The sequence below is a fragment of the Candoia aspera genome, chromosome 7, assembly GCF_035149785.1.
Source record: "Candoia aspera isolate rCanAsp1 chromosome 7, rCanAsp1.hap2, whole genome shotgun sequence".
In the NCBI taxonomy this organism is placed as follows: Eukaryota; Metazoa; Chordata; class Lepidosauria; order Squamata; family Boidae; genus Candoia; species Candoia aspera.
The window spans coordinates 42,355,829-42,370,388 of record NC_086159.1 but is presented as its reverse complement, the minus strand read 5'-3'; the positions used below and the strand labels follow the sequence as shown (position 1 = coordinate 42,370,388).

At 35.5% G+C, this 14,560-nt stretch overlaps 1 protein-coding gene across 2 annotated transcripts in view; it reads left to right on the top strand.

Annotated features, from left to right (window-relative positions):
* SYT1 (synaptotagmin 1) overlaps positions 1–14,560 on the top strand; it is a 312,080-nt gene that overhangs the window by 235,638 nt on the left and 61,882 nt on the right. For both annotated transcript variants that reach the window (XM_063309009.1, XM_063309008.1), the window contains exon 9: positions 13,939–14,056. In XM_063309009.1, the coding sequence (XP_063165079.1) occupies positions 13,939–14,056 (118 nt within the window). The remainder of the gene's footprint in view (positions 1–13,938; positions 14,057–14,560) is intronic.

Here is a 14,560-nt window from a genome sequence, read left to right as displayed (position 1 = left end):
GAAATTGGAGGGGATATGCATGTTGCAGATACCAACTTGAGCTCCTGAAGGAAAGGAGGATACAAATCTGATATTTTGTTGTTAGTTTAATTTATTTAACCAAGAACATTCTATAGCTAATTGATTTGCTAGGTAACGAAAGTATCAAACCATAGCAAGGTTATGCCAGTGAAGTATATACAGATTGGACTTGGCCATTTTGTGCAAGTTTTGTTTTGAGGTTTGGACATCTTATCAAGGTTTGCAGGCATGAGGAAAGAGCAAAGAATTCACTTCAAGGCCCCACCCCACCTCTACACAACCCATTCTATGTGGAATAGGATTCTAAGGAGAATACCAATAAAGAGTGCTGCTATTACAGTCTGGCTACTGCTGCTATTGTACAAAAATTAAAAATGACAAGACCTTGTAGGCATTTTAGGCATTTAAGCTCCAAACTCAGTTAAACATTTATTTCAGCCTTCTGAAGAAGACTTCTCTCACAACTCACCAAATTATCACAAGGGTAATAGGAAAAAAGAAATGCATACCTGAAAAGGTTAAAGACAAAGAGCTCAGAAGATGAGTTTGAGAAGGAGAAAGCTTAGTCGTTTTCTTCAGAATCGTCCTGCCAGTTTTTAAATGCCAATTTAGACCATGTCAGTGATTACCATAGTAACTATTTAACCAGTTACTATAGTTTGCATTTTTCTTTTGGTTTAGATACATGCTGAACTGACATTTAAAGCACTTTGCACTCTAGCTACAATAGACAGAATGTATTTATTAAACAAACAAAAAATACTTACCCAAAGCATAACAATGAAAAGAGCAGTAATTGGTCTCTCGCTGTAAATTGCTGTAATAATCTTAGACAGGCTATGTGGTAAAAGGAAATATTCAGTGTAAATATTCTGTAGTGGATTTATAGAGAATGCACCATCCAGAATAAAAAACAATCTTTCAGTTCTAATTTATCTAAGAAGATCCTTAGAACAACAAAGCAGAGCACTGGTGTTCTGTTTCCAACAACAGATAACCAGATATCTTTACAGAAGAAGGTTATGACATGAACATTGAGTAGCTTCTCTATCACTTAGCTATTTCCATAGTGATTTACAAAGTAATTTACAACTTTCTTGCCCTGTGTACCCCTCCGTTAGTATTTAAGTCACGAAAGAGCTTACTTTTTATTTTACTGTAAATAATCTTGGCATTTAGGTATCTCTAGGATCTCCTTCTCCAACCAGAAATGACCTTTCCAGTATGTTCATTCCCAGAGAAGCTGTTGATTGTCCCCCATCTCCATTATGTGAAAGGAGTTGAGGCCAGGAGGTATTGTTTTATAGTAATTGGTCTTATGGACTAGCCTCCCCAAAGAAGTGAGGCTTGCTTCTTCTTCAAAAGCATTGCAGAAGCTGGTAAAATTGGATCTCTTCTGGACAGTATCTGGTGGTTGACTGATTATTGCCACTGTTAGGGGTGAGAGATTACATAGTTTACTGCCAAGAGTCATATAAGCAATTGATAGGCTTCCTTGATGACTTTACTTCATACTGGGTGCCTACTGTCAACTACGCTAATGCGCAACATAATTTTCCTATGTAAAGACAGACTTTAGACCGCTTCTTGCTCTTGGATTATCAACCCACAGAGCCAGGGGAGGCCAAGCTATGTCCTGAAATGGGAGTAACTTAATGAATCAAACATTTACCAAACAGAAGAAATTGCTAGCACAACTAAAACAGCTCATTATGTTCAATTATCATATACAACTTTGATTCCTAGGTTCCAGAGGTCATGTCTGGGTATCACTGGTTCAGCCTCATGAAATAACCACCCAGCATATTAATTCTTCTGGCCAGATAACAGTAAATATAATATGTCTCTCATAAATATCTCAGTGCATTCATAAAGTATGGCACAAGCAAATAACATATTTAAGGTGAGGTATCATCAATATGCAGATGATACCCAGTAATACATCTTTGTCCCCAGCCATTCAAGTGATGCTGTTGAGGTTCTGTCCCAGTGTCTGGAGGCCTTGAGGGTCTGGATAGGGAAGAACAGGTTGCAGCACAACTCTGCCAAGACTGAGTAGTTAAATGTTTTGGATCTCTCAGATCAGAGAATTGCAGTGGGGTTTCTACTGGATTCACAGATCCTACTTGAAGAGGAAGTGGCAACTGTGCCCAGGTGGGTCTTGCACAACTGCATTTTGTGAGCCAATTGCACTCATTTCTGGACCAAGAGTCCCTGCTCATGGTTATTCATGCCTTAGTCTCCTCCTGATTGGACTACTGCAACGAAAGCTTCAGTTGGTCCAGAATGCAGTGGCATGAGTAGTTATGTGCACAACTTGTCAATGCCCATGTAACACCACTATTCCACAAGCTGCACTGGCTCCCAGTAGACTTCCAGGTGAGATTTTAAGGTGCTGGACATCACCTTTAAATCTTTACATGGCATAGGACTGGGCTACTTGCAGGGCTGCCTTCTACCAAGAACATCTGCCCAGACTATTTCATATTCATATTCATATATTGCATATGGTTTAATGTTATATGGTTCCTTTTTGGTTTATTGTTTGTTTTTTCTTGTGTACACTACTCAGAGTCACATTGTTTCAGTTGGCAGCCATATAAATCCAGTAAATAAATAAAATAAATATATAAATGATTTTTGCCAGATTACATAGCTAGCATACAGCCTTACAAAAATCAGAATGACAAGAATAAGAATATACATAGATGCAGATACGGAAGCAAGATGGCCAACTTCCTCTTTAACTGATGATCTTGCAACCTTGGATGGGAAAACGAAAAGAAGCTATAGATGAAAAGTGAAGAATTTAATATCCAGTTTTGAGGGCAAGGCATGTGCTGGAAAATAGTAAGATTTCCTCTACCATGCAGGTAAAACAAAGGCGTTCTTCCCTCATTCTAAGTTGCTTTCAGAAGTCTCATCCCATTGACTCACATCCATATCCACTTGTGCTTCTCTGCTGCTTTGAATTGGACCCCCAGAGCTTGGCTCCATTTGGATTTCAGGGAACTCTCTGACTGCCTTTTTTTTTTTAACGATGGCAGAGAAGATGCTGCATCTTTCAACATTTGGCACATAATTCAAAGCAAAAATCTGTGCAAGTCTGCGCCCTCTCAAATCTGGCCCATTTGCCTTTAGCTGACATTATCCAGACTTTTACCAATATTATTCAGACTCCTAACCTATCACTCCTTACTTCCAGAGATTCAGCATGTCAGCATATTTATATTGTAATCAATAAAAGAATTTCACAAGAATATAAACCACAAAACAGCAATGTAAACACAATTAATTTCTTCTAATAAGAAACTATTTCATAATGATCATTTAAAAATAAGTATGACTTTATCAAATACCTTTCAGCAGATTTAATTTTTTATACCTAATAACAAAGCTAATCAATCAATGTCATGGTTGAGTGCCAAGCAGAAAAAGAGCAAGGAGGTAAACAGCCAAGTCCAAAGAGAAGGTTAAAAGTTCAATATATTTCAGGCACAAAGCATTTAAAGCAAGAAGGCCCAATACACAAGCATCAACATAAAAGGCCCAACCTAACACCACTGACTATTCTTGTTAATGCTGTTGTTATTACCATTTTACTATTCAAGTTAAATGATAATGGCTCTCAAGATTATTACAATGTTGATTATAATTCTGTTTTAGTCTATTAAGTGATCTTATTTATTACTACGGACTTTTTTATAGTTTGATTATCATTTTTATTTACTTATTTATTTCGGTCAATTTATATAGCTGCCCATCTCACTTATGTGACTCTGGGCAGCTCACAAGTTAAACAGCAAAGACAAGCTCATATAAAGAAATTAAAACAATTAACTAGAAATGTAAAAGCACATGGAAATGCCAGCCTACAGCTCAAAGACAATATAGCTATTTCACATGCCTGATCGCACAACCATGTGTCCTGGGACTTCCTAAAGGCCAAAAGAGTTGGGGCTGCTCTCACCTCAGGGGGGATGATATTTCAGAGGATAGGTGCCCTAACAGATAAGACTCTCCTCCTGAGTCCCATCAGGCCCACATCAGGATGTTTTGGTTTTGGATTTTTGTTGTAAAACAAGTCTCAAGCAGATTTGACAATATATTAATGCTTACTTAATTTAGGTTTTCCATTTTTATTACTATTAAGCTCTTTGTATTCTAAGTTCTTAGACAACATTAGATAACACTGTGCACCAGTATATAACTTATGAGCTGAAGCTAAGCTTGAATATTGCTTCTGAAACCAAATAATATATTTAAATTGGAATAGCTGCACATCAGTGTCATGCATTTGATTTAAAAAGAAAAGTGCATGGTATGATTTTTTTAAAAATCTTGACATTCAGTATATTCATTACTTCCTTTTACTTTTCTTGTTCTTGCAAATTTATGTTTTTAACTGAGGTCAAAAGATTTTAACACATCCAAAACTTCTTTATAGCTAAACATCTGTGATTGTTAAGGTGAGGTATGAATAAATGCAGTGGTAGAAAAGATATAATATACAAGAACTCAGCTCCATTTGTTGGTTTATTTATAAAATTATTTGAGGCTTTCTGCTAAACAGCAGTCACTTAGGTTATTTATGACTCTGCAAGAGATATACACTATCTACTGTATTACTTAAAGATAAGTAAAAAAAATGTATTCCAATTTCTTATTGTTCCAAATGTTTCTTGATCCTGAATTGTTCTTTGGACTCATCTGAAGGCAGTTTCAGATATATTGCTGGTTGTACAAATGACTTCTGCATATATTAATATTACATGCAATACCTGGGAGAAATGAGATAATCAAGCTGTGTTTCTAGATGTTACCTACTAGGTTGGTAATGGGAAAAGTGTATGCTCAGATGACAGTTTCTGTTATTTGTTGCAATGTGGTTGATTTTGTGAAGAGCCTATAAAGTGGTTTTCATGCACCTCAACAAGCTTGCCCTGTGTAACAGCATTCCCGCAGAGATTAAGATAGCTCCAAACGCGTTGACCCTGCATAAGACCTTGAAAACCTGGGTTTTTTCTCCAGGGATTGGGTCAGTCCATAAAATAACTGTGATTTATAATATGTTATGGTTTAGCCTTGTTATCCTGTATTGTGGTGTTTTGTGTATTTTGTTTCATTTCTTCATTTGTTTTTCACCATATGTCAACCATACAGAGCTACTATTTGAGAGCTGGGAGGCCATATAAATCATTTAAATAAATCAAATAAATAAAACAAGGGGGTTAGTGCCATTTTCTCCTAATATGTCCTTTGAAGCCTCAATCAGCAATTCCAGTAGCCAAAAGATGCTTGTAAGGCACATGCACAGCACACTGGAGTTGATGCAGAAGACACAGTGAACAAAATAAAGACACTCAGCTGTTTCACTTGCTCTTAGAAGTGAGGGGCCCACATTGTTTCATATAGAAGTGTTTGGGGATACTTCACTCTAATGAAGATTTGAGAAAGATATGTGCAGCCCTAGTTTTAATAGCTTTCTATCAAAACAAACAAATGGAGCTAAGGTGCTGTGTTTAGCATCATATGACCAAAAACAAAGCCTTTGGAGCATATGCTTGCAGGAACTGCTATGTTGAATTGGACTCAAGTAGGCTTCTTTCACTTCATATTAGGTTAAGATTTGAGGTTGCATCCTTGGAAATCTATCCAGTGTAAGAATAGCTTGATCTGATTTTTGGTTTTTAATATTATAAATATAAATATTAAATGTATAGAAGCATGTCCATGCTACAAACCTCAACATATTTTTTAACTGAACTTGCCCTGAAAGATAAGTTTCCATCTGATATCTGACACACAGATGCACATACATACATAAATTTTGTTTTATTTGATTTATATTGAAGTTCAACATAAGGTGCAGGAAATTTAGAGAGCACTTATTGCCCTTGTTTTTAGCTATAATAAGGTAACCTTATGTATGCTGCCTTGAGTTCTCAACAAAAGGGAATCTATGAAACAAACGAACAAACAGATGTGAATTATAGTATATATGTGATTTAAAAAAAAAAAAGCAGTCACATGTTGCCAGCAGTGGATATAGGAAAAGGCTGAGATCATGACAGCAATAGTCATTGTCAGTGGAACAGCTAGACAATACATCTCTTAAATTAAACTTGAACTGTGAGCAAGTTCAGATCTTGGACAGGGGTCAATCTAATTTGGGCCTTATTCAAAGCTGGGAGAGCATCATTATTAGACAATCACATTTATTTGGTATGAAGTCTATACATGACAGGTTCCTTAATTCTAAAAGACAGGAGATTAAATGCAGCTTGATCTGTTAGAGATAATTGAAAAAGCGTATTAGCATTTGTGAGTAATTGTATTACTGTTATCCTATCTTCCCTTCCCCAATTATCACAGGCTGACTTATCTCTACTATCTCTTGTATTGTAATTCAAGAGTTGCTTGTTGATGAGGTTTATGTAAGATTTTCTGAAATATCTTGGGTGGCACTGATTGTTTCCATCTTTGCTTTCTATTATAATTAATACTAACCATGGTTTAGGTTCATTCAGAATGAACTATTTTTATCTAAAAATAAAAGCAAAAATTTCTAATTACTTCCCCAGAATTGCATCAGGAAGTGGGGAATCATAAGAACTTGAGGCACCAGTTTAACGTTAGACCTGAAATACTGCAGTATTATTTCCCTACCAAAAAAAAAAAAAATCTTCCCATATTGGAATAGTTAGTTAACTTAGTTCCATATTGGAATAGTTCCACCTATGTTTTAATTTATGTATTGGTTCAACATCCCCCAAAACTTTGTTGGCAGTTGTACATAATAATCATTACCATATTTTTTTCTTTTTTATATTTTATAGCTAGATCATCTTATATTTTAAATGGATTTGGGGGGCGGTTACAAAATGAACATGTGCCTACTTATATGTTTGTGTTCCTCTGTGTGTTTATTTAATAAAATAACTTATAAATGAACAAGGAAACCTTGTTATATACATACTTATATATAGGACAGGTTTGTATTGCATCAGTTATATCTAACTGAAATATTATACATCTCAGCACTTTATTTTGGTTTTTAGAATTGAGGTGGAGCCAAAACCCAATCTAAGGGAGCAAAATAAACATCCTGTGTTATTTTCCTCTGCACTGAATGGCTGAGTAATGGTACAGATATGAAAGATCTCTTCCTACTGATTTGGCCATAAAAGATGTATTACCTTGCTTCTGAGATTCTGGCCTCTGCTTTTTCAGCTCTGCAGTTTAGGGTTAGAGATTTAAAATTGCTTTTAAATTCCAAGGCAATCTCTTGATAATGTGAAATGCATTAACTAAATTTTAAATGCATATATAGCTTTAGGTAAAATGGTTTTTAAAGATCAGACGAGGGCAACCTATTATTGCTTCTTTTCCCCTGACATAATAGAAGATAGATTACCTTTAACCTAGTTACAATCACCACGCAATCATCATAATTATGGAAAGGTATTAGTGTTTTATAATGCCTGACCATCTAAAAAGAGCATCCTGTGAATTATTACATTTTACAGTGAAAATAGCTCTGCTTTTGCCTACTATATGGGAATGAGCACTGGATATGTCAGGCAAGACCTAAAAATAAGCTGAATGCAGTAGGAATGGGATATTTAAAACAAATAGTTTTATAAGTAAAACAAAAAGAGGCTGAAGAAAGAATAAAAATTGGAGTGAATACAAAAGTGAGAGACTAGTATGAAATAAGTACATTGAAGTGGTTTGTTCACAGAGAGAATGAAGAATGGTCAAATTGTCAAACAAATACATGAAAGAAGAGTTAATACAGTAGATCTAGAGGAAGGAGGCAATAGAAAAAGTCATGATTTAGTGGAGTTGATAAGATTCCAAAAAAAGGAGAGATGAGAAATTTAAAGGAACACTGTGTGAAGCAGACATGGTAGAAACAAAGACTATTTAAAAGGATAGAAAGGTATGGAGAGGCACAGTGAATTTTATTGGTGTAAAATTAAATTTAGCAATGTTTTCTTCTGCTTATCACATGCCTTTAATTTCCTCGTCTTATTATTTCTCACTTTGAAAAGGAATAGAATGATATGTTTGTATGTACGTATATGTATATTTACTGCTGCATTATTTTCACATAAGACCTTGCAACACGTTACCATTAATAGGTTTTCCATGCTGTCAAAACTAATATTGATGGCTCATTCATTTTAAATTAAGTTAATTGTATTTTGCACAGTGCCTTGCATAAACATAGAGACAATTAGAAATGAGATTGGATAAAAATTCAAAAGAAGCCGAGTAGCAAAATGGTATGAAATGCAATAATTAAAGCATAGCAAGCTGTTGGATAGAAGAATATGTGTATTTGAGAAAGTCAATGGGAATAGAACACACCAGCATGCAGATTCTTTTGGAGGATTAGTTCAATTGATTATTTTCTCTCCTTTTCCTAATGTAGCAAATCAACTTCTCTCTGTTCGGTTTAGGAAATGAGGATATTAAGCTCTTAATTCCCCCAGAAAGAAAGAAAAAGTAAAGATAAAAAATTAATTTCTAAATCAAGGCCTTTCTTAAAAATGAAAGTGTATATTGTTACATCTTCCATCCTCAATATCTTTAGCCAAGATTCTGGGAGAGACAACTGATTGTATTCATTTGGAAACTTATGACTAAAATGTACTTTCAACTGATAATAGTGATGTTTAGCTCTCTTTTCCTCCATCAGTCTAGTTTTCTTTGCTGGGGCAGGCTTGGCCTTAATAGATGTGCTTTTTAGAAATATAGTAGTTTAAAATGTTATGAAATAGTGCTAGAAAGAGAATGCTGGTAAATGATTCATTCAAACTATAATGGTTAGAATGATCCATCTGCTCTTTATAGGTGGTTAATTGGCACAATTCTTGCATATACAGATTGCTTTACAAACAAGTGCTCTAGCCATTTAGACAATCACTAACACTGGTTTCAGCAAGTTGACAGATTCAATACTTTATTCTAACAATCAGTTTATCATAGAAAAAAAAAGAATTAGAGATTTTCATGAAGATACAGTCACAGCTAAAATGAGTTATGATTTCCCATTGTTACCTTTCTGCGTCACCTCTTACTTGTATCTCCATTGCCAACATTTCTCCTTTTTCTCAGGACCCAATCCAAACAAATACATCAAGGGAGCTGTTCTTTCAGTACATTTGTTACACCTTTTGCTTTGTTTGTTTTTGTTCTTTTCCTTCCCTGTATTCTGCTGTTGTTTTTTTAGTCTTGAAGTTGTGTTGTTTCAAAAGAAGCAAGATATGAAACAACAATAAAATAATGATTTTGTTAGTAGTAATAGTAAGCTTATATTTATAAAAGTATAAAAATCTTAAATATGATCTCTGGAGAAGGAGCTGGCAACCCACTCCATTATTCTGCCAAGAAAACCAAATGGACATTCGCATCCAGGACAATGTGAATGTGAAACTAGAAGACTAGTCCCCAGGTTAGAAAGTATCCAATGAACTACTAGGAAAAAGGAGAGGGTAAGTACCACTGCACTGATAATGTGGCTGGATTGGAATCCAAGGGACATCCATCTGCTGATATTACTGGATGTGAGAAGAAAGCTTGATGCTGCCAAGTCATGTATTCAAAAATCCATATGATCATGTTGTGAAGGTAAAGAGTATATTAAATGGATTAGATTATATAAATAGAGTGTCTGAAGAACTCTGGACTGAAATCTGTGACCCAATTAAAGATCTAGCAAATGAAAATATCCTAAAAGCCAAAGAAGGCAAAATGGCTGTCTGCTGACACATTGAAAACAGAAACTTCTTGCTCTTTGGCCAACTAAATCCTGAGCTCCACAGAAGAGCAAGAAGAGACGAATACAGTAGTTATAACAAAATAAGCAATGAAAAGAAACTGAGTGTAACAACAGAATGGGAATGTATTTATTTAAGAAAATTACAGAAAATAAAAAAGGGACGCGGTGGCGCTGCGGGTTAAACCGCTGAGCTGCCGATCGGAAGGTCGGTGGTTCGAAACCGCGCGGCGGGGTGAGCTCCCGTTGCTCGTCCCAGCTCCTGCACACCAAGCAGTTCGAAAACATGCAAATGTGAGTAGATTAATTGGTACCGCTTCGGCGGGAAGGTAACGGCGTTCCGTGAGTCATGCTGGCCACATGACCACGGACGGGTCCTTAGGGACAACGCCGGCTCCAAGGCTTAGAAACGGAGATGAGCACCGCCCCCTAGAGTCGGACACGACTGGACTTTACGTCAAGGGAAACCTTTACCTTTACCTTACAGAAAATAAGGGAAGCTTTTATGCAAAAACAGGCACAATAAAATATAACAAAAACAAGTATCTACTGGAAAAAGATCTTTAGAAAATGCTGGTACAAATATATGGAAGAACTGTCCAAAAACTGTCCAAATCTATTATATATATGGTTTGATCACTAAAAATGAAGCTCTACTAATAATGCTTAAATATTTTGCTGTCCATTGGTACACAGTGTCATAAACACCGGGATGAACTATAGTCCTAAGGACAGTAAACAACTAAATTAGAATCTTCTGTTTTTATTGCTTATTTTTCTCTCTGCCTTTTATTAATATGACTATGGATAGGGAAAGTGAAAAATATCTTTTTCTGTCAAAATGTTAATCACTTGGAACCTTTTTCTAACAGAACAGTTGCTGGCTCAGTGGGTTTTAACTGACCTTTTCATGTAAAGAAGAAAATTATTCTGGTGTGATCTATTAAAATTTTGAATTCATTTATGTTCTGTTCAGTGGGAGCAATTTTATGTATAAGGAAATTATCAAGCTGCTTAAAGCAGAAGGAGCAATTGAATTGATTGGCAGTTCAACATTCAAAGGAAAGAAGTTAACCTCAGTGAACCTCCCAGTTGGACACTAGGTAGAAGTTTCCATCCAGTGATCCCAGCAATTGGCTAAACTAAATTATATCTAAATATGAAAGTTAATCATAATAACAATAAGATACCTTTGTGAAATAATCACCTCTAGAGAGACACTTCTCTGTTCGTTAATCTGGCAGGGATTTTCAATTATCTTTGGAAGCTACATGTACGTGGCTTTATATTGGCATATTAGCTGCCAACTGATTTTTTTAACAGGTTATAAAAACAGATACAGCACACCATATTCTTACATTAACATTTGATAGATGATGATGATGATGATGATGATGATGACGACGATATATTAAATTTATATACCACCCAACTGCCAGTGACTCTGGGTGGTTTATAATTGTTAAAACATTTAAAAACAAAGAACAATTTTAAAAAAGATAAAAACAGCACAAGACAGAAGAACAGTGATAGCAAAGAAAAAGAAAAAAACCCAGAGGGGGACAGAAAGGAAGAAAGGGGCATCAGTCATCCTCTCCAATGGCCTTCAAAACACCAGCAGGGTAGGGACACCAGCAAAGGTGGGAGCATATTTTTTTTTAAATTATGGATTTGTACATGGAATACATTGAAACAAATTTCTACTAGATAGCCAAACGATCTGTGTTGATTGTTCATGTTTGAGCTTTTTATTTACAAAGGTAAATAAAAGATATAGCTGTGATTGGTACTTGATAAAGCAACACTTGCAGTATGATTTTGGATCTTCTTTCAGTTGTGCTCATAAAATGCAGTAGAAATATCTGAAATGCTGGGTGGAATTCCAAATGCAGGGGGAATTATTTGTGAAGTAGTAAAGTGGTGGTTATGAAAATCTGAATATTGTCACTGAATATTTAAGAAATCAGAAAGTACTGATTTAGAGAAGGCTAGTGCTGCTGGTGCACAAAAGAATATTTTTCATAATTGTGACTATGCTAAATAGGTGCTAATTTTGGTTTTCAGGCAAGAATAGCATTTTCAGGAAACCCCAACTAAAGATTCATTCCTTCAAAAAGCAAAATATGCATTTGATTGTTTTCTATGCTTTTCTATTTTCTTTGCTCTCTCAATTTCTTCTACAGTATCATTTTCTCATTTGGTTAAAGCTTCTTTGAACCAGAAGCCAGGAAAAAAATAGCAGCCATTTATGAAAGCACAGTGTTGTATGTCCTGAAAAGTATGGGGAGGAAAGAGTCCAGCTGAGCAGGCTCTGTAGCTATGATTAAGATCAGTGCTAATGTACAGCTTAGCTTTACTTAAGCCTAATAGACAAAATTAGACAGAAACAGTCCTTAGGAGACTGCACATGATTCAGTGGCTGCTGGCACATCCTTAACTTAAGGTGTTGAAGTATCCAACTGTCTTTTTATGTAGCTGACTTCTAGCATACAGAAGGCTGTTTTCAAGGAGGTTTATTACCATATTCCCCAACGTAATTGTGTAATTGAACTACACTCCATAATGAAAGCTGTCTGTCAAAGAAAGATCAGAGGCCTAAAATGCCTAGTCAGAATTGTTTAAGCATAACCTGATTCTGTAGGGTTTTTTTTTTAAGTAGTATTCTTACTCCCCTAAAGTAGCATTGTGCATGGATTCAAGATCACAGCAGGCTTACTATTCCTAATGATCATTACTGAGCAGCATGAAGTCTGCTCCCTTTGTTATTAGCATTCCAGCCTCAGATATACTCATTTTTGCATTTAATAGAAAGCCTTTGTCATTTTGCAATGGCTGTTTAACCTTTGTATGCTGAAAGCCTTTAGTAATGCAATACTGTTCATCATAACCATAGAGAATTCTCATATATTTAGTTGAACTCTGAACTCATGCTGACATTTGGAAGAGGCCATTGCGTCTATTTGGAAAACATTTGTGTTGTTTGCTAAATTATGAATGATATTTTATCTTCCAAAACTGTTCAGTTTATTTCAGAACAAGACTCAGCACAGTTCACTGTTTTCTGACAAGAAAACTAATGATGTGCTGATTACTATCACAACTAATCTAATATTCGTGCTAAAAGGGTTGCTAATAATTTACAGCAGCAAGCAGTGAGCTAACAATTAACACATTTGTGGATGCAGAAAAATACAGATTTGAAATGAGTCAAGCATCAGCTGCCATACTGAGAAGTCATGACTGCATTTTCCCATATGAAATTGCTATGGAATTAGTATATTTAACATGCTTGAAACAACTGCAAAAGAGTCAAAATAACTACAATCATTGAAAAGTGAAAAAAATAAAATTGAGGATCTAGTTGTAATGCCTGACCCTCAAATTGCCTGGTTTTTAGATATAGCCTCAGTATTATTAGAGGAATTTATTAATGTTTCTGTATTATTAAGTTAAATAAAAATGTATTCCCAAAATCCAAACTATTACCCAGATCTAAGTCCTATTATAAGCAATAAGATCTAGATCAATAGGATGATGCATTATGTCTAGCATGTTCAAGATAGCTTTACATTACCTTATACTGAGTTTGGACACAGAACTTTATTTCTCAGTTCAATTCAAAGATGAAATTTGAGCAGGATTGATACTGAGATTTTTTTACATACAAAATCTTCCATATTTATACACTTGAAACATCTAATTATGGAAACATAATGAACCAATTTTAGCTGCAAAGAGATTAAGGTTTTACAAGTTGTTTAAATAAATATAATTTGCAGATATCCCACATTTTGTTTTCTCATTGTTACTGGAAAGCTCCAGTTAAAATCCTGAAAAATTTAATGTGAATTTGCCACTATTTATTAACAATATAATATCACAGGTGCTGATAAGAAATAAGAGCAGAATCTTTTTCTAGTTGTTGCTTCATGTTCAGGATATAACAAAGCAATTCATGTACTTTGAATTCATGTACTTTGAGATCCCTCACTTTCTTAACTGAATTACTAGAGGTCACTGTTTTACAAGACGTTTTTGGAAAATAAGTGTTTTAACCTTTGGTTTTAAGCAGTACACTTGATAGACTCTTATTTGATGTACATCTTACTGTTCCCTTTGCTTTCTTGCAGCAAGAGAAGCTAGGTGACATCTGTTTCTCCCTCCGCTATGTGCCTACTGCTGGCAAGCTGACTGTTGTCATCTTAGAAGCAAAGAATCTGAAGAAGATGGACGTGGGAGGCTTATCAGGTAAACTGATGGCAGTAAGCATATAGTAGTAACTGTGCTAGATTTGCTTTCTAGTAATGGGGCTGTGTAAGCTTCCAATTTGATTCAAAGAGGTGCTTCAGAACATGCAAGAGCATAAACACTGCACCTCATTAAAGCTGCACATGTTGCGCTTGCACTTCCATACATTCCAGAACGCCTCTTCCAAATAAAAGCTGAAGCACTGCATAGCTCTGTCTAGTGGTTTCTTATTGTTAGAGTATGTGAGTTATTGCTAATATGCAGGAATGAAATGTATATGTGGTATAAGACAGTTAATCAGCAATGGGCGTTTTGAATGGGGGTGGACATACATCAGGTCTCTTCCGTCCTAATCTCTCACCTGTGCTTATCATGAGCAGCACAGAAGTTAGACCCCATGCTTTGTTTGATTGCTGCAATCCATTGCACTACTGTAGAACACAGTCAAGAAATGTGGGAAAATGTTTAGCTCTGAAATACAGTTACCTGAGATTGAATAGAAGG